The sequence below is a fragment of the Anguilla rostrata genome, chromosome 2, assembly GCF_018555375.3.
Source record: "Anguilla rostrata isolate EN2019 chromosome 2, ASM1855537v3, whole genome shotgun sequence".
NCBI lineage: Eukaryota > Metazoa > Chordata > Actinopteri > Anguilliformes > Anguillidae > Anguilla > Anguilla rostrata.
Genome location: NC_057934.1, coordinates 64,030,068 through 64,050,531, shown reverse-complemented (window position 1 = coordinate 64,050,531; position 20,464 = coordinate 64,030,068). Strand labels below are relative to the sequence as shown.

The 20,464-nt window shown below is 47.1% G+C and overlaps 2 protein-coding genes across 2 annotated transcripts; one reads left to right on the top strand and one right to left on the bottom strand.

Moving 5' to 3' along the window:
* Positions 1-450: 450 nt before the first annotated feature.
* aco2 (aconitase 2, mitochondrial) lies at positions 451-17,593 on the bottom strand. The gene is given in 19 exon segments (XM_064323430.1): positions 451-3,599; positions 3,717-3,836; positions 5,415-5,543; positions 6,575-6,766; positions 7,182-7,460; positions 7,918-8,029; positions 8,276-8,349; positions 9,143-9,300; positions 9,673-9,778; positions 9,899-9,990; positions 10,373-10,477; positions 10,752-10,922; positions 11,597-11,732; positions 12,485-12,577; positions 13,278-13,536; positions 13,823-13,965; positions 16,261-16,373; positions 16,858-17,003; positions 17,467-17,593. Coding segments are annotated over 17 exon segments (2,340 nt in total). The 5' UTR covers positions 16,297-16,373; positions 16,858-17,003; positions 17,467-17,593; the 3' UTR covers positions 451-3,464.
* On the top strand, positions 17,481-20,230 carry phf5a (PHD finger protein 5A). The gene is made up of 4 exons (XM_064323836.1): positions 17,481-17,595; positions 18,044-18,067; positions 18,842-19,008; positions 20,021-20,230. Exons 1-4 carry the CDS (start codon positions 17,544-17,546, stop codon positions 20,108-20,110), a joined length of 333 nt encoding a protein of 110 aa, XP_064179906.1. The 5' UTR covers positions 17,481-17,543; the 3' UTR covers positions 20,111-20,230.
* The last annotated feature ends 234 nt before the right edge of the window (positions 20,231-20,464 follow it).

Below are 20,464 nucleotides of genomic sequence, written 5' to 3'. Positions count from 1 at the left end.
CTGCTTGATCGTTGACATTATCTTTGTAACTTCGTTTTACAACAGGATCCCCCTTGTAAAATGGATGTTGATGGGACTTTCCTGTTAAAATTAAAGGTGTATTCAGTGCTTGTGAATGTGTCGTGTAGGGCTTATGAAAGCATTACGCAATCCTCAATGCACCGATTTCTTTATCTAACTGCAGTTAACGAAACACTAGTCTTAAGTCAGAATTTGGCCTTTTCCTACACGTCTGCTGACTACGGGACAGTGAATCCATGTCCGTCTGTGAGATTCCTGTGTGTGGGAACGTCAGGAGGACTTATCAGATTCTTTCAATCAAGCGCCTGCACGTGCAAGAACCCTGCAGCTAAGATTCGCGTCATCACACATCACAAAACAGGTTCTCCCGCCCACCCGCTTCACATTCGCAACTGTAGTGACAGAAGAAATTTTTATACAAAAGGCCAGTCACGGAGAAGTAGTTTATTATATCAAGCCGGTGACACATTTACAATACCGAGCACGGGCTGAGTGACAGCTGAACCAATACGAGGCTCCGATGAACTGCGGCGTCAGCTCAGCCCAATCACACGACACCACGTACACTGACCAGTTTCTACAACGAAACGGGCCCAGTGCAGGAGCCCCGGAGGCCGAGGCCGAGGCCACTCAAACTTTGCTGCCTGAGTTCAAATATCCAAAATCTCGGGGGGGTGGTGGTGGCTCAAACGAAAACAGACGTATCACGGCCAATGCTTTCTCCGGAAACAACTCACGAAACTCTCGGCAGAAATGGAGTGGTAAAATTAGTCGAGCGATATCTCACGCACAGAGGCAGCAGGATGTAAGAAAAGCTGAGTCACTCACACACTCCTGACCGGTCAGCTTCACCTCCTGACATTCGGCTCCCATCCTAGCAGTGTCCTCAGTTCAGTCAGCAAATGTTCAAAACGCACGTGACAAAAACACAGGCCACTGTTTGGGCCTTTCAGCCTGCCTCTTCTCTAGCCTGCTGTGCATTTCCATTGGCTACTACTCCCCAGGAAGTGGAAGACTGGTGAACACAGCATCCAAACCACTATATATACATGTCGCACAGCTCGGTCAGTTAAAAACATCTTTTCCCTACAGCGGGGGAGGAAAAAAACTTAAAACACATCAGACCTTCGCAGCTCTATAAATATTTTACTGTACAGTAAGTTACAGGAAAGCAACACAGATACACCACGTCAAGAACTGCAGGCATAAAGTGAGAAAACAGAACAGGACAGACGAACCAAACTCACGTTAGAACACACAGAAATAAAATGCTTTGTACACTACTGTGTATAACTATATACTCTATACTTGCACTACCAAGCATTAGTGTTGTGGCTTCCGTACAACAGATTGTGCGTAGGATAAAAAAGAAGAAAGAATATCCTCAAGCAACCTTCAGATCCAAGCATGAGAGTAAAACAAAGATAGACAGGCAGGGGGCTTTTTCAGGAGTCGGGAGGAACTCCCACACGTACAGCGCAAACACACTGGCACAGGCAGCACATAATCAACATCTCCAGCACGAGCATTTTCACTCCTCCACATACACATACACACACACACACACATACACATACACACACACACACGCACACGCACACACGCACACGGGAGCAGAGGACTTTAAAGCCACAACACACTCGCAAATCATTAGTCTGGGATGCTAGCAAATGTCCAGATATTTGGTTAACTGTTCTCGGCAGTCCAAAAGAAAACTCTTTTAATGGTTTAATGAACAACAGACATTTTAAAAAGAAAGTGCTTTTTTTCCCTAGTTTACAATGGCTGAGGCGAAGCAATAGGTTTTTATTTTTATTTTTATAAAGATGCAGTCAAAACCCTTATTAATGCCAACTGGACATCACTACTGCTTGCATACGTGCAACAAAAGCTGGTAGATATACATCATGTCATGTAATGCCTTTGTGGCAAGTACAATGCTACACCATATACCATTAGTCATATTCACAAAGAGAAGGTGGTGAGAATTACCACAAATGTACTGAACTTAAGTGAACTTTGGTTTTTCAGAGTGATTGCATAACCCTTAATGTCTTAAGCAATAGATGAACCATTTTAACACAGCTATGCAGTAGCACAGGATTCTGCCCTTAGTGACGGGCTGGGAGTGTGACCGTGGAGTGCAGAGTGTGTGTGAAGAGCTTGATGTGAGGACGGGAGTGTGTGGTGTGCGTGTGTGTGTGTGTGTGTGTGTGTGTGTGGTGGGGGTGTACGAGACACTGAACAGGTGGGAATAAGATCCCTCTGCACCGTAGTACAGAGCCAGCGCAGATTTTTCAGGCTCCCAGGCCTTTCTTTGCAGTCGCGGTATCAGAGTCGTGTGTAAACCGCAACTCCCACAATGCAGCGCAAACGTCTTTGTCCCACTGCTTGTGGGAGAGTACGATTGCATAGAAACAGAGAAACCCTAAACTGTTGTGCAGGAAGGGTCCCATTCAGCAGAAACAGTGACCATACAAAACCCCATGAAGAGTGGCGTCTTTTCCCTTTTTAAAACAGACCAGACACACAGGTGGAGAGAGAATCTGAGGTCTGGTCACAACTCATTAGCAATAACAGTTAATAAAAAAATATATATATATATTATTTCATACCCAACAAGTAGCGCTGGCAAAATATGTTCATGTGATTAAACAGCAACATTTCAGTCTCGGGCAAAACAAAGAAAATAGTACAACATTCTAAAACAAGGCGAAATTGACCTATGTAGGATTCAGTAATGAAACGGACATTGTGTGTGCAGGCTGGGTTAAGCCTAAGAATCATACGCTTGTGTAGATAAAGCCTTCAAGCCAGCTACTCCCCGTCTAGACCACGTCTGTATTGAGGAAATCATTATGGGGACACAAACACATTAGGCGAAAGAATGGCAGGGCCAGGTGTTAACCGTTAACTACAGGAGAGGAGTGCAACGGCTCACTAACCAGAGAGCGGGTTAGAGCACAGTCCACTACAGCACCCGTGACGAGACAGGCACCATGGAAACCAGAATGAGGTCAGCGTGTGCACAGTGCGGTCTGGAGTGTCAGTGCGTTCTCAGTGATACCTGCCCCTGCACACCTGTATATCTACCACTCTGTGTGCCACAGCCGTGGGTCCCCCTACGCTACAGTTCAACTTAGCATTTACCGCAGTGCGTTGCTGTCTGTCCTGCGTGAGTGTGTGAGCGTGCGTGCACACGTGTGAGTGTGTGACTGTGTATGTGTGCGCGCGTGCGTGCGTGAAAAGGATTATTTTGCATTGTGACGCCTGGCGTGACGCACACGTGGAAACACCCAAATCAGATCTGAAGGAGCGTGTTAGCAAACACCTAGCCCGGGCGCACACTAGTCCCAAATGGCGAAAAAGGTGGGGCGAGGACCGAGAGGGGCGCGGCCGTGCGCTGGCCCCGCCCCTCCCCCACCGCTCTGGCCCCGCCCCCCTCAGTGCTGCAGCTCCTTCATCCTGTTGAGGGCGCTGCCGGCCTGGAACCACTCGATCTGCGTCTGGTTGAAGGTGTGGTTCAGCTGGACGGTGTCCTTCCTCCCGTCGGCGTGCTTGATCACCGCCGTCAGGGGCTGGGACAGACAGGAGGGGGCGCCGGTGAGCCTCCAAACAGCCCATCATCTCAAGACGGAACTGAGCGGGACGTCCCGCTCACAGGCACCATAGAGCGCACGCGGGGCAGGTCTCACCTTTCCAGGGGCGAAACTCTTCAGACCCACGATGGAGATCTTGTCGTTGGGGAGGATCTTCTCATAGTCCTGGGGGTCGGCGAACGTCAAGGGGAGCAGGCCCTGCTTCTTCAGGTTCGTCTCTGGAGAGAGAGAGGGAGAGGGGAGGAGAGAGAGAGGGATAGAGTGCAAGAGAGAGAGAGGAAGAGAGGGACAGAGAGAGAGAGAGAGAAGGAAAGGGGGCAGAGAGAGAGAGGAAAAGAGGGGAAGAGAGAGAGAGAGCAATAAGCAGGCTAACAGAGGGTAGAGGATACAGTGCTGATCACTACAAGCTCATGCAGATGCAGCGAGAGCCCTGCACATCCCTGTTAAGGTCTTTAAATCAATATAAGCCAATGCCTGCAAAATGGAGGACACAAGAGCCAAAAAAAGAATAATAAACGGCTAGCACTAATGTAGGTGTTTTTGTCCTTTGTGTCTGAGCTCACCAGTGCTCTCATTCTTCTTTATGACCTCATTTGAAATGCCCCAAGTCAAGAGTCCTGGAAATGAATCCCTTTCAAACAGAGCTAATCTTCCCAATGTTCTGGCACAGAATCTAAGCTATCCCAGCACCATCTGTGGCTGGTAGCCCCCTGCATGGCCTCATGCAATAGCCACTAGCATCGCCCAGGGAAGCGGGGGTACAAGCCAGCCCACATGACAGCATGTCATTGCTCACTAGCGCCCACTGCTGGTTGATCTGGCTCTCACGGCAGCACATGAGGCATCTTGCGTCTGTGCGAAGCCACCCTGTAGACTGTGGTCTGATAAGAAGCAGGGGCTTCGGAGGGAAGCTATGCTCGTCTTCACTCTTATAAATCTGTAGTATAGGTTTGTAGTAGCAGGAACTGCAATCAATTAATTTTGCAGTTTTAAACTGAGAGAAGAAAGCAAAAAGCATTTTAAAAAATTATCTTTTTGTTAAGTGCTTTTCTCTGTGTCCCACAAGGTACAGTGGACACAATCTGGAAACACCGGGGCGCTGGGTCATTAAAACACTTCATTACGGGTACCCCCAACACACAGGCCCCTGCAGAGATGCTCTACACACAGCCGTGGAGAAAGACAGTCCACTCACACGCCCGGCATCGTGTTTGGGAAGACAAAGGCTGGGGTTACGGAGAACAATGCAGACGCTATTCTGCGCGTTTGGACACTGTGTACTCTCCCCCCTTCGCCCGCTCTTCAGCAAGGACCACACACTTTATCCCCCCCTTCCTTCTGAGCACGCTCAGTTTCTCCCTCGCGCTATATATATCTTTCCCTTGATTTGGCTCTGTACTCCACAATTTTAGATTTCTAATCAAACAATTCACAGCTGATTTAGGTATGCCAAAGGTTTGGCCTATGTCTCTGACTGTTTTTTTTCACTCTTACTTTTCAGCCACATAATGGCTTGCTTGAATAAGTATATAGTAGTAATCTGGAGGAATTCTATTGGTGTCTACAAGGACAATATAATTCAAATAAATATTTTACACAGAACTGATACACAGACACAGACTCAGACACACAAACACAGACACACACACACAGCGACACACACAGACTAAGACACACACACACACACACACACAGCGACACACACACACACACACACACACACACAGACTCAGACACACACACACACACACACACACACACACGACCGACCAGCAACTCACATGACACACCCACCAGGTGGATCCAGGGCGAGCTCTTGGGATGCCGTGCCGCCCACCCACGGTTCTGGGGACACCAGAGCACGTGCTCTCTGCTGGAGCCTCGCTAGTTCTCTCCGACCACAGCCCACTGCACACCGTGCTTCTGCACAGGGGAGACACAGGACACAGCTACTGCACACCGTGCTTCTGCACAGGGGACACAGGAACACAGCTACTGCACACTGTGCTTCTGCACAGGGGAGACACAGGGACACAGCTACTGCACACCGTGCTTCTGCACAGGGGAAACACAGGGACACAGCTACTGCACACCGTGCTTCTGCACAGGGGAGACACAGGGACACAGCTACTGCACACCGTGCTTCTGCACAGGGGAGACACAGGGACACAGCTACTGCACACCGTGCTTCTGCACAGGGGAGACACAGGGACACAGCTACTGCACACCGTGCTTCTGCACAGGGGAGACACAGGGACACAGAGCTACAGCACACTGCACACCGTGCTTCTGCACAGGGGAGACACAGGAACACAGCTACTGCACACCGTGCTTCTGCACAGGGGAGACACAGGAACACAGTAGCACAGCACCACTGCACACCGTGCTTCTGCACAGGGGAACACAGGTCGCAACACGGCTACTGCACAGGACACAGGCCAGCTCGCATGCACCGTGCTTCTGCACAGGGGAGACACAGGACACAGCTACTGCAGCCAACCGTGCTTCTGCACAGGGGAGACACAGGGACACAGCTACTGCACACCGTGCTTCTGCACAGGGGAGACACAGGGACACAGCTACTGCACACCGTGCTTCTGCACAGGGGAGACACAGGACACACTAGCACTGCACCGGCTCACAGGACACAGACACAGCACTGCACACCGTGCTTCTGCACAGGGGAAACACAGGGACACAGCTACTGCACACAGCCCACTGCACACCGTGCTTCTGCACAGGGGAAACACAGGAACACAGAGCTACAGCCCACTGCACACCGTGCTTCTGCACAGGAGAAACACAGGGACACACCAACAGCACTGCAGCACATTGCCCACTGCACAAGGGCTAAACCTAATTCCACAGTATATTTCAGATTTCAGAGTACTGAAGCCTGTAGCCTACAGTCTCACACAAACACACACACACACACACACTCGTACGGTCCTCACCTTGTAGTCGCGTGCCACGTCGGGGACTCCCCCGTACTCGCCCGTCAGCTGGTTGCGGATGCTGTTGACGGCGTCGTTCTCCATGTTGACGGCCCCGATCAGCAGGTTGTTGGAGATGTTGTCCAGGTGACCGCGGAACTTGAGCCAGGGCCCGGCGGCGCTGATGTGGTCGGTGGTGCATTTACCTTTCACCTGCGGTGAGAGAGATGTGAGGTAACGTCACCATCAGTGGTGTGAGGCCCAGACAGTGGGCAGGGCCACCGCATTACAAACAGCAAGCGGATGTGTTTCCTCAGCACCAAGGCCCCTTCCTTTAATCAAGATTCCTCAAACAGCCCTATGTCTGAAGCCCTTCCTTTTCAGTATACCATGTCTATGCGTGTACGTGTATGTGTATTGGGTGCGCACAGGTGTCTGTGTTTGTGCGTGTGTGTATGCATGTCCGTGTGAATCAGTGTGTGCGTTTGAGTGTGTGTGTATACTGTGTGTGTTGTGCGTGCGTGCATGCGTGCGTGTGTTTGTGTAAGTGCATGTGAATGTGTGTGCGTGTGTTCATGTCATCAGGCTGGGGGCGGGTCCCAGGCAGGCCCCTCCCTCCCTCCCTCACCTTGATGAGGATGTACAGGTCCTCCAGGTCCTTCCCGTCCCACTGGTCGAAGGGCTCCAGCAGCTGCAGGCGGTTGCTCTGGGGGTTGACGTCCACGCGCAGGGCGACGCCGTCGGCGGGCGGGTGCTGGTAGGTGTCCTGTCCCGGGTCGAAGTCGCGGGCGGGCAGCTCGTCTCCCGTGGGCGGCACCAGTTTGAACTTCTCTCCGCTGGCGGCGGTGAGGTAATCCGTCTCCGGGTTGAATTTCAGGGAGCCGGCGATGGCCAGGGCTGTGACAATCTGCCGCAGGAAGAGGAGGAGTCAGCTCTGTAGACTGAGTCTGCATGTTAGAAAGTTATTTACTGAGTCAGGAGACGCACTGCAGAGCTGATGTTCGTGTGGACGGAATTCTGCCAGGACTACAGAACTGCTGTTTGTGTGGATGGAATTCCACCAGAACTACAGAACTGCTGTTTGTGTGGATGGAATTCCACCAGGACTACAGAACTGCTGTTTGTGTGCATGGAATTACACCAGGACTACAGAACTGGTGTTTGTGTGGATGGAATTCCACCAGGACTACAGAACTGGTGTTTGTGTGGATGGAATTCTGCCAGGACTACAGATACTGCTGTTTGTGTGGATGGAATTCCACCAGGACTACAGAACTGGTGTTTGTGTGGATGGAATTCCACCAGGACTACAGAACTGGTGTTTGTGTGGATGGAATGGCAGTCAGTACTAGTACTGTTGGTACCTCAGGGGAGGTGACAAAGGCGTGGGTTGCTGGGTTGGCATCATTCCTGGCGGTGAAGTTTCTGTTGAAAGACGTAACGATCGTGTTCTTCTCTCCCTTCTTGACATCGCGCCTGAATAGAGCAGAAAAAAAATCAACACGTTTGGCCGAACATACTGAGCCTCAGCACGGACAGTATCTATTCAACCCCATCATGAGCTTCATTTGGCTGAGGAGCAGTAACCCTACAGGATGTTTCAGTTAGAAAAGGACGCAGGTGCGACCGGAGCGTGACCTGGGCGTGACTCGGGCGTTTGTGTGTGTTCAGCATGTGGATGAAAGTAAATGGCAGGTGCAGGTGACCGAGGGCGTTAGTCACCTGTCCCACTGTCCGATGCAGGGTCCACAGGCATTGGCCAGCACCACTCCCCCAACCTCCCTCAGGACCTTAGCCTGCAGCACAAACAGAGATAAATGTATCACAGTAAACTCTGAGCCTGCAGCACAAACACAGGTGAATGTGCACAGTAAACTCTGAGCCAGCAGGCCCACACAAGACAGATGACGCACTACTACAGTATGCCGTCAGTAAACTTTGGCACAGTTGGCCTAGCAAATGTCAACATTGCTCAGCCAGGCTGAGAATAATTATTGTACTCTGTCTCCAGAAAGAATCACAGTTCATTATGTCACAGTGCACTGTTACCCTGGGGACACAAGCACACAGTTTATGATGTCACAGTGCACTGGTAGCCAAGAGCCATATTCACACAGTGATTATGTCACAGTACACAGATACCCTGGAGACACATGCACACAGTTTATGTCACAGTACACCATTACCCTGGAGACACAAGCACACAGTTTATGTCACAGTGCACCATTACCCTGGAGACACAAGCACACAGTTTATGATGTCACAGTGCACTGTTACCCTGGAGACACATGCACACAGTTTATGTCACAGTGCACCATTACCCTGGAGACACAAGCACACAGTTTATTATGTCACAGTGCACTGTTAGGCAGGAGCCATATGCACACAGTGATTATGTCACAGTGCACTGTTACCCTGGAGACATGCACACAGTGATTATGTCACAGTGCACCGTTACCCTGGAGACATGCACACAGTGATTATGTCACAGTGCACTGTTACCCTGGAGACATGCACACAGTGATTATGTCACAGTGCACTGTTAGCCCTCTCTAAACCTCAGTAAACACCAGCGTGCTGCTCACTCACGTAGCCGTCTCTCTCGATGGTGGCGCGGATCTGCTCGGACCCGGGCGTGACGGTGAACTGGGCCTGGCACTTGAGCCCGTGGTCCAGGGCCTGCTGGGCTACAGAGGCGGCCCGGCCCATGTCCTCATAGCTGGAGTTAGTGCAGCTGCCAATCAGACCTGCGGCAACACAGGACACACACAGACATACACACACACACACATGCACGCACGAACGTACACATGCACGCACGCGCGCACACACACACACACACACACACACACATGCACACGTCACAGATCAACACAGCTCAGGAGCCCAGTAAATTATGTCATTCAGAGCTTCTAGCTATTTCCAAATGCTGGGAGCATCACACTTTTCTCAAAACCCCATCACTGCCAAGTGCTCTATTACAGGCGCAGTCTATACGTGTCAAAAACATTTCTGACACCCAGCGGTACATATATAAACACTGTAAAATGCGTGCAGTATGAATGTGTGTCAGGATGTTAAGATGTACAGCTGGACGGGGAGTCAGCAGCTGCACTTACCCACTTTGACCTCTAGGGGCCATCCGTTCTGCTCGGCCACTCTGCCGATGTCGGACACAGGGTGGGCCAGGTCAGGAGTGAAGGGCCCGTTAATGTGGGGCTTCAGCTGGTGGAGAGGACACGGAGAGGGAGGGAGTGGTTAATTTATTTTTTACTCTCACACCCGTGTCTCCTCTGAAAGGCCCAGTCAGGCCAGGCCTGCGCGGACCGCAGCGCATGGGCTCACCTCGCTCAGGTTGAGCTCGATCACCTGGTCGTACTCGCAGCCAGCGTCCGGCACCAGCACGTCCTGGTACTCGTCAGCCAGGGCGGCGATGTCTGCGGCGGGAGAAATGAGCGCCGAGGTCAAAGGTCACAGGCGGGGAGTCGGAGTTCATAAGAAGCTCAGCTTGTAGCCAGAGACTGTGCTGTGTGCTCAAAGACCCAGGATGAGTCAGCACCACCGTAGCTCTGGCCAAGGTCTTCACACTGAGCGATCTCCTACAGACACTAAGCTGCATACACACACAGCGCTGCCAAATACCAGCCAGCTGAATTATCCCTGCACGAGTGTGTGTGCTGAGGAACGGGACTGAATACGGAACAAATGTAGAACACGAGCGGAGGGGTTGGGGCAGATGGACAGAGGCAGTGTTGGGAGTCAGACGGGTGTAGTGCGTAGCGCGTAGTGGGGGGGGGGGGGTGTTAGATTAGCACTGACCCCCCCGGCCGGTCTTCTGCAGGTAGGTCCTCATGCGGTGGTTGTAGGGGAACACAGAGGTGGTGGCTCCAATTTCAGCTCCCATGTTACAGATAGTGGCCATTCCTGAGAGAGAGGGAGGGATGGAGGGAGATGAGGGAGAGAGGGAGAGAAGGACGATATAAACAGACTTCAATGTTGCACTACACATCATGCAATGCAAGCTTTAAACAAAAGATGTACTTGTCAAAACACATAAGCACAAAACCTATTCAATAATGAATGCAGTTATACATGGATTATGCAGGTTTTATAGTTTCTCCCCAGTGCGCGCGTGTGCGTGCGTGCGTGCGTGCGCACGTGGAGCAGCGACCCCCTCCAGCCCTGTCCCAGGACTCACCGGTGCAGGAGATGGAGTCCACCCCGGGCCCGTGGTACTCCACGATGGCTCCAGTGCCCCCCTTCACCGTCAGGATCCCGGCCACCTTCAGGATGACGTCCTTCGGGGAGGTCCAGCCCGAGAGGGAGCCCGTCAGCTTCACTCCGATCACCTGAGACAGGGCCGAGCGTTAAAACCTGTCCTCCAAAAACGAGCTCAAACGGGCAGAGAGAAGGAGCAAGAGGCCCCAACACCAAGGAGGAGAGACATGCACAGTACTGCAGGCCCACAGCGATAGTCTGCAGGTCACAGCTGCCCAACACTGTTCCTGGAGATCTGCCATCCTGTAAGTTTTCACTTCAACCCTAATTTGGAAGACCTGAATGTACTGACTAGCAGCTCAATGAGATCTCTAGCTGTTGAATGAGATGTGCGTTGATAGGGATGGAATGAAATCCTACAGGACGGTACAGCTCCAGGAAGAGGGTAGGGCAGCGCTGTTGTAGGTAAATGATGAACGTAGATGGACTGGGCTTGTCATTATGTGTTCTCATGCATCGTAATGTTTCACAGCTAAGGACCACACCAGGCAGACAGAGAAAGAGAGACAGGACAGGCCAGGCAGTGACGCAGACTGGCGCATCTGCCAGACAGAGAGAGAGAGAGAGAGAGAGAGAGAGAGAGAGAGAGAGAGAGAGGGGACAGGCCAGGCAGACTGGCGCATCTGCCAGACAGAGAGAGAGAGAGAGAGAGAGAGAGAGAGAGGGACAGGACAGCAGAGAGAGGAGGAGGACAGGCCTCAGATGGCGCATTGCCGAGAGGAGGGGACGGAGCAGCCTGGCGACGCAGACGCGCTCCGTTGGGACCTGAGCTCCGGATTCCGCCATCACGTCGCCGGTGCCGCCACCCGATGCAGATGGAGCCCAGGCCGCCGCCGTTGGGCGTGTGCGAGTCTGTGCCAATCAGCAGGACCCCAGGATACGCATAGTTCTCCAGGATGATCTGCAGGCACAGGACACAGATTAAAATACCACTCATGCATTACTAAATTTAGCTCTTCCTGCACAGCCAATCTCAGTTCATTTGAAAAGTTAACTAATTGTAACCATTTTATCATGCACAAACACTTAATTTCAGCTGCAGGTCAGGTTATGTTATTTCTATTTTTTTTCTGGGTAATACCTGGGTTCATAGAGGGTTTTCTAATGTGAACCCGGAGCTCACTGGCTTTATAATGCTGGAATACGGAATGTCACCAAGCAAAGATGTGGCACTTACCATGGATTCAGTACACAGTGTTAGCTTCATCTTTTATACAACAACATATATTTATATCACTCATACACCAAAAACATATTCATATCTTCAAAGTATTGAAACATTCCAAATTTAAGGTACTCAAATGAATTCCGGCAATCATACTGAAGTCAGCACGTATTTCATCTGAGCGTGAAACTCAAACAAGCCCAAGAGCAGACCATTACATTACATTACAGGCATTTAGCAGACGCTCTTATCCAGAGCGACTTACACAACTTTTACATAGCATTTTACATTGTATCCATTTATACAGCTTATACAGCTATATATATTTATATATACTGAAGCAATGCAGGTTAAGTACCTTGCTCAAGGGTACAACCGCAGTGTCCTACCCGGGAATCGAACCTGCAACCTTTCGGTTACAAGCCCAGTTCCTTACACACTGTGCTACACTCCGTCCTCGTCCTCACAACAGCCTTCTACTGCCCTACCTGATGGATGATTCCGGAACCAGGTTTCCAGAAGCCCACTCCATATTTGGCTCCAGCGCTAGCCAGGAAGTTATACACCTCCTGATTCACTTCCTGGGTCAAACACGGAGATGCAGAAGGAAAGCAGAGAAGAATTTGACATTTTCAGTGTGATGCCTTGTGGAAGTATTTAAAAGACTGTCTTCTTTCTTGTGAAAAATTACAAAGATGACTTATTTCCTTACGCTTAGTGACTTATCGTAGTTTCCTGGTTGCTCAACACACAGTCTGGGCATGCAGCCAAATATAACCTCCCATGTTTATTTAGTTCCCACAGAGAAAAAACTGTTATTGTAGTTCCTTATCTCTCTGCAAGAACTGTGAGTTTCTCTGTCTGTCTAGGAGGTATAAAACTTGCTGAATAAACCGTCGATTTTCAGAGGACTGCAGAGACCTTGATTAATATCTCTGAGTAGAGATATTACTGTTACACATGCTAAAGAAGGTCCCTTTTTAGGACATTTAACACAGAGCTGGTGCTACTGCTGTGTGTGTGTGTGCGCGTGCATATGTGTGTGCATGTATGTGAGCATGTGTCCTTGTGTATGTATATGTGTGTGCGTGTGTGTTTGCGTGTGTGCATGTGCGTGTATGTGTGCGTGTGTCCGTATGTGTGTTTGTGAATTAAAATGAAGATTCTGAGACACCCTCTGAAGAGACTCCCTAGTTCTCCCTCTGTCTGCCGTGCTTTCCTCAGATACCTCCCTGCTTTACAGTCTCTTGCCCTTCCTTCCCCCCCCCCGGGGCCTCTCACCTTGGCCCTCTGCAGGTCCTGGGCCCCGCCGATCTGGGCCTCTATCAGGTGGTCGCAGTGGATGGTGGAGGGCACGGCCACCCTGGGCAGGCCGCTGCTGATGAACTGCAGCATGGCCATCTGCGCCGTGGCGTCCTGCATGGCCACGCGGTCCGGCCGCAGCCGCAGGTACGTGCGCCCGCGCGCGATCTCCTGCCCCACCGGGTCGTCCAGGTGCCCGTACACGATCTTCTCCGACAGGGTGAGCGGCCGGTTGAGTCTGGGACAGGGGGAGAGTGGGAAGGGGAGTGGGGGGAGGAGGGGGGAACGGGATCAAACGTGGTGGTCATTTGAGTTTGGCTTGGACCTGCTGCCAGTTCCAAATTTAAAAATCAACCTTCATCCTCCATTATTCCATATCACAACACGCTACCTCATTACACACACACACACACACACACACACACACATACACAGGCCCCTCTGAAAGAAAGTCAGTAAAATACAACTATTATATAACAGAGCGGGGAATCACCCAAAAGGAAAGTCAGACGCAGCAGACTGACCTCTTGCGCACAATGCTGACGTTGGACACCAGCTTGTCATAGTTGATGTGGGAGCTGGGCTCAAAGCGGCTCATGGTCACCTGGGCCTTGGCTCTGAAGGCTGCAGACACATGGAGCCGTCTCACGCCCTGCCCCAGGGCATGCTGGGAAGACACAGAAACAGCAAGGGCTTCATTAGGACTAGGACTGTACATATACCAGACACAGATCTAGTCTGAAAGAGAGGACATGCCTCCAAAATGTCAAACACTCTCCATGCCCAAGTGGTCAGTTTAAGGTCTTGAAATTAGGACAATATATAGCAATATATTAAAAACATTGCAATTTTCTAAATGCCAAAAAGCTGCTGTACATGGCAAACAGATTTTAAAGCCCGGATTTTCACTTTTAATGATTGCCAGTGGCTAACCCATAACAGCTAATGGCACTAGCCCACAAAATGACATTGTTTACATTGCTTCTGCAATCAAAAGTTCAAAAAGAAACCACTTGATTAGAGTCAACTAGCTAATCTTAGGCTGCCTTCTATGGACATGGATCATAGTGTAGTTGGTTCCTTCCAGGGGGATTCAATAAGATAGAAAATATCAGGGATCGACACCTCAGGTCACTGAACTGGACCATCTGTTTATTTTAGCCTCATCGCTCCTCTTTTCATTTGGGAATCAAATTTCCTGGATGTTTCACAGATATATTTGATGGACTGTAATAATATCTTAATTGAACATATTTCATAGATAAAAGTATATTATTCCCAAACAAATGTAATATATTAATTTATGGTTTGAGCAATACGTCTTTCGAATATCCCAGTCTGTCTAGATGTCTTTCAAAACAATATATCATTTTTTAAAATGGCAACACAATGTGACAAACCTAAACTTTGTCAAAATAGCATTCTTTCACTCCATTTTTTCTGAAACAAACATGCATCACATAGTTTTGGATACTGCTTGCTGTGTCAATGTGAATTAAACTTGAGATTGACTGATGGGAGGATGTGTGAAAGGTGAGAGTACTTTCACTTTCAGGACAAAAGTGAACTTCCACGGTTGCTACAGCACAATCATTCTTTACATTCACTGTGGTTGTGGTTAAACCTGGTAAGGCTAGGGCAGTTTACAATGGTGTCTGTGTAATCAAGCTTGCAATGACAGTCTGACAAGGTTATGTCAACAAGAACAAAGAAAACCACAAGAATCACTCATCGGTGGTTTGACGTAGGCTACACATAATTTATGGGCAGGCCCTTTAAACTACAGCAACCTGTATTAGTCTATATCATAATTTTACCGAGACACATGATTCACATAATTAGCAGGGTTAGCGTTTCTTGGCAGGATTAATGTAAGTACCACAACAAATTATCTTCGAAGGTAAGACAGGACGAGACAAGGTCATCATTGAGTTCGACAATGTCAAACCAATAACAATAATGAATTCACGCGGAGACACGCCCAGTAACTTGAGCAATGCGCTATGTGAATGTGTGCCAAGAGTCCTAGAAGTCGACTTTGGGAAAAAGCCAAATTAGGACTACAGTTATGCAGGTCTTTATAAAAAAGTGCTAAAAATCAAATCAATCTAATTCGAAGTCCAATTTGATCGCAAGCAAACATGTGAGGATGGGGGATCCCAATTTACATCGCACTTTAATCTGAATTAATACTAAATATCCAGACAATTATTATCAGAATGATACTATCAACATTTGATGACAGTGAATACTGAAATTGTTAGCTAACTAACACACCTAAACATTGACAGAAAACAGGCTGACAATTACGGGTTAGGTCTAGTCAACTGGCAGAAACAGAGGCCTGGGAATCACACCACAACACAAGACAGCTAGTACTAGTAGTAGGCAATAACATGACGACTACGCAAACTCGCATGGCCAGCTAGGTGGCAGGCAGCATGAAATCCAACACATTCTCGACACGCGAGGGGCGTAGATAACCAGCAGCTCGATCGCATCAATGATAGCTGAGTGGAATAAGTAGCTAGGTGGTTGTCTCTATCTTTGACTTTGAATTTCGCCAGCTGTGTGAGTTAGCTAACGATAGCTAGCTAACTTTGTTTTCACCTTGCTGCAGCTGGGCGTGGAAAATACCACGCAAACCTACACCGTTGAGGAAATAATTCGGATTGCATAGCTTTACTTAATAAGCAGGAAAGGTGTTCATTTCATAAACTTATTTGGCACTGACTAGCTGGCTAGCAAACAAACTAACGGGAAAGCATGACCTGTATCTAAGCTGCTAGTCTAACGTTAGCTAGCTATTGTAGAGGATCTGAGATTTATTTAACCCTTTTTCAAAAATTCACCAAAACGGTAACTCAGCCACATGTCGGCGTATTTTTGTGATTAAGCTTACAACGTGCGTATCGTGTAAAATATATGTGTTCGATATTTTAAAAGAAAATCCTTCACTCACCTGCAGCCGGGTGACAGTTAAACAGTAGGTCGCCATTTTGTTCAATTACTATACGTCGCATTAAGGTAACGTCAGATACACCATCTCCGGGTATTGTTGTTGTCATAAGGTAACTAAACAGAGGGATATTTAAAAATATATAATACATTTTTTTTTAAAGTAGTAGTAGTAGTAGTAAAATCCATATCTTAAAGTTATGTGAAACAACATGCAACCTGCCAAAGTGTATTTATTAATTGTGATTATTTGGCTGTAAAAAGTGGTTGGGAGAAGGTGATGCAGTAAGATCAGCTTGCATGCTGATTTTTCCTAGAAAGAAGGATATTTTTGCGTAAGTTATTAATGAGGAATAGGAAAGTCTGTTTCGTGGCCAGATCTGCATTGACAACAATTCATCCCCATAAATTTTTTTTAACTAGGATGGCATGTGATGTCCTACACCATGTAGTGGGCTGGTGGATCATGCCCCACCAAAGCAAGGGCTAAGTTAGCATTTTATTATAACGTCATTCTGTACATCTTCAGTGTGTTAAAACTGGGTTTCTGCGTAGTGTAACCTATATTTTGATATTGTATCCTGATCATGCCACGACTGACTTGTCTTATGGAGGGGAGGATTATCTCTGCAGGGTTATTGCCATCCCATCCTTGCAAGAGCGACTCATTTGATTGATTGAGCCAGCTGATGTTGAGGTGCACTCCATCGACTGTACAGCTCAGCAGGGCAAAACAATTCACAGAGGCTGTAAAATAACCAAATAAAAAGCAAGGTGAAAAAACAGGCAGATGTTAATTTACGCCTGTTGCACCTGTTGCAACGGTGCCTGTTGGTCAGCTGCAGTATCATCAGCTGTAAGCCACAAGTCCTTTATTATTAGATTCTAATGTTTGGGATTCTAAAATGAATAGAAGTAAAAGCGCTTTAAAGCTACAATGCATTTGTCGATATTTTAAAAATGTATTCAACCAAGCTTGCGCGAAAGACACAAATCTCCCCCAAATTAAAATACCAAAAGGGGGGTTTCTTGCTTATTGGGGCATTTCAGTAAAATTGGGCAACCCTCTCTACAACGTTGTTTCGATACAAAGTAACTATAGTTTATATTTTATTTTGTAAAAGTAAGCTACTTTTTCTTGAAATATCGTGAATGAACGGCAATTATTCATATCAAATAATCGTTTTAAAATGAAAAACCGTGACTTTACCTTTGGAGGTTGAAAGTTCATTGGCTAATTCAAAGGTGAAAGGGTAAAGTTGCTACAGGCTTCGGCACCCGCTTATTATGGCCAAACATCATCCCGATTTGATTTTCTGTCGGAAACAAGCCGGCGTCGGTGAGACTTATACTCTTTTAAACACCAATAATAAAAATAATGAAACATAATATAGGCTACTCTGAAGCTGACAAACATGTTAAGTTAGCCGATCGGATTCTTTGTTGGCCGCTTGTAGCCTACTAGGCTACCGCAAGCTAGCTTTTACATATTACAAGTTACTTACAGGCAGACGGGTGGACAGCCTGACCACAAGGCTATGATAAATAGACGGCGAGTTAAACAGCCAGCGATAGTTTATAGTTAGCTTCTCAGGAATACTATGAATTTCTTACCTACTGGCAAGTAATATAAATCAAGTATGTGGTTTCGTGCTTGCTGTATGATTACGAGACTTTGCAGCGCCATCGTGTGTTCTTTTAATCTAAGTTGGCATCAACAGTGCACATATTGTATGTATGTTAGCTAATGTTTGCCCCTTTTTATTGTTTGTTTATTTATTTTGCAGCCATCGGAAGATTGTGTGAAAAATGTAAGTCTGAATTTTACTTCTCTTTGTCGTTTGCAGTTGAAAATACATGTCAAATTTTGAATATTTAAATATAGTTTCACTATATATTTGAAATGTATGTAAATATATGATGTTGAATATATGTCTAATAAATATATTTTAAAATGTATGTACATATATAAAAATGCATGTAGTTCCCATATATTTCCATATTAATATGAGAAGCTTTGACTTAGTCTCATTATTGTTCCCTATTACTCGGGTGGGATGGTCTGCACTGTCCAGCGGTAGACCAAATCACGGTTGATAATAATAGTATGATGCTAATAATACTAATATCCAATACACCTCCAGGATACATTTAATAAACATTTGTGTGCCATTCCTGATACAGAATAACTGTCTTCTCCAGAAGCATAATTAGGCTACGGGGGCGACATAGCTCAGGAGGTAAGAGCGGTTGTCTGGCAGTCAGAGGGTTGCCGGTTCGATCCCCTGCCCTGGGAATGTCGAAGTGTCCCTGAGCAAGACACCTAACACCTAATTGCTCCCACAACGAGCTGATTGGTACCTTGCATGGCAGCCTTTCACCGTTGGTGTGTGAATGGGTGAATGAGAGGCATCAATTGTAAAGCGCTTTGGATAAAGGCGCTATATAAATGCAGTCCATTTACCATTTACTTGCTGACCTATATTGGCTTTTTTGAGTTACGTTTATGCGTACGTTCATATGTCCGACGGAGCTGTTGTAAATAAATGTCACCATTCAGAATTAACGCTGTGACTCCACTACAGGTGACGGGAAGTGTGTGATCTGTGATTCCTACGTACGGCCTTGCACCCTGGTGCGCATCTGCGACGAGTGCAACTACGGCTCCTACCAGGGACGCTGCGTCATCTGCGGGGGGCCGGGAGTCTCTGACGCCTACTACTGCAAGGAGTGCACCATCCAAGAGAAAGATGTGAGCGATTTTCTCTCACTCTCTGTCCACATTTTGGCTTGATCTAAGATTTAGCGTCACTTGAGTTCTGAGTTCAGATTGAATTTGGATATATATATTATCTGTAATTGTTTTCCTTTTTTAGGCCTTAACTGTGGTAGCCGAGACATCCGACGCAACGCAGCATTATCACAACACGGATGTAAATCGGAAAACACGTTAACAAATGACAAAACACTAATACAAATATGAAACACTATGACAAAAAACAAATGCAAATACAAAAGCGTGAAACAAGAAAATAAATCTCTAAAGCTCAACAGCTAGAAAAAATGTTGCGATGTAACTGCAAATTGTGAAACAATTACAAATCGAGAACACATTACAGACGTGCTGCATTTCAGAAAAACGAAAATGAATTGTTTTTTCTATCTTCTGCTTCAGATAATTATTTTCTTGTTTCGCACTTTTGTATTTGCATTTGTTTTTTCTGTTGTAAAAAACATTTTTTTTATTTGTTTTGTTATTTGTTAATGTGTTTTCCGATTTGTATTCGTGTTGTGATAATGTCGTTACATTTTGATTCTTCTCATTAGTTTGCATGCCATACATATTTGTTCAATTAAATTATTGTAGTCTTCTGCTGCTATATAAATGAATAGCTACTTGTGGAATTATCTGGCCAGAGAAATATTGTACTTTGAGTGCCATTCAAAACTATGAGGTTATTTATTTTATAGAGCACAAATCAACATATTTAGAGTCTTCATTATACATATTCTTCATTATTGTTACCTTCATTATTAACATTCTTATGTACAATGACAGTTAAGTGTTGCAGCTTTTAAAAAAATAATAATTTTATTTTAAAAAGCTATGCTAGTCTTGCCCTTGGAGATATTGCACGTGTATAAGGAATTTTACAATTGATCCCAGTCCTGGCTGTTTCACTCTTGAGTAGCCAGGCTGACACGTGGGGTTTCTGTCCTTCTTGCTCTGATCTCTTTGCTTTCCTCACTTTCCCTCAACACAGCGAGACGGCTGCCCCAAGATTGTGAACCTGGGAAGTTCTAAGACTGACCTTTTCTACGAGAGGAAGAAGTACGGCTTCAAGAAGAGGTGAAGATGGTCTTCAAGGTCCACAGCTATACAGTTATTGCTTGTTTTTGTACAAATATGATTGATTTTTGTGTATTTGGACTGGATTTTGACACAGGTGTAATAAAGTGTTCTTTTTAATACAGCCCTCTTATCATTGCTGAGCTTGTGTCCACACTTCCGTGGGTTTTCTACTGAGCAGAGAACTGAAAATGGTGGAAAGCAGTGAATCGGGACACTGGGAAGGGTGAAAACACTATTTGCACTACCACTGCCATACCATTAGCTTGTCACCACAGAAATCCAGATTCATGAGGCCAAGTGATGCTCTTCCAATCTTCAGTCATCCAGCTTTGGTGATCACGTGCCCACTAGCTCC

What these genes read in the sequence shown, in the direction of transcription:
- phf5a (XM_064323836.1), top strand. Translation starts at nt 17,544, where the DNA reads ATGGCCAAACATCATCCCGATTTGATTTTCTGTCGGAAACAAGCCGGC. An exon ending in CGGAAGATTGTGTGAAAAAT is followed by an intron (nt 18,068 to 18,841) that starts GTAAGTCTGAAT and finishes ACTCCACTACAG; the next exon opens with GTGACGGGAAGTGTGTGATC. An exon ending in GCACCATCCAAGAGAAAGAT is followed by an intron (nt 19,009 to 20,020) that starts GTGAGCGATTTT and finishes CCCTCAACACAG; the next exon opens with CGAGACGGCTGCCCCAAGAT.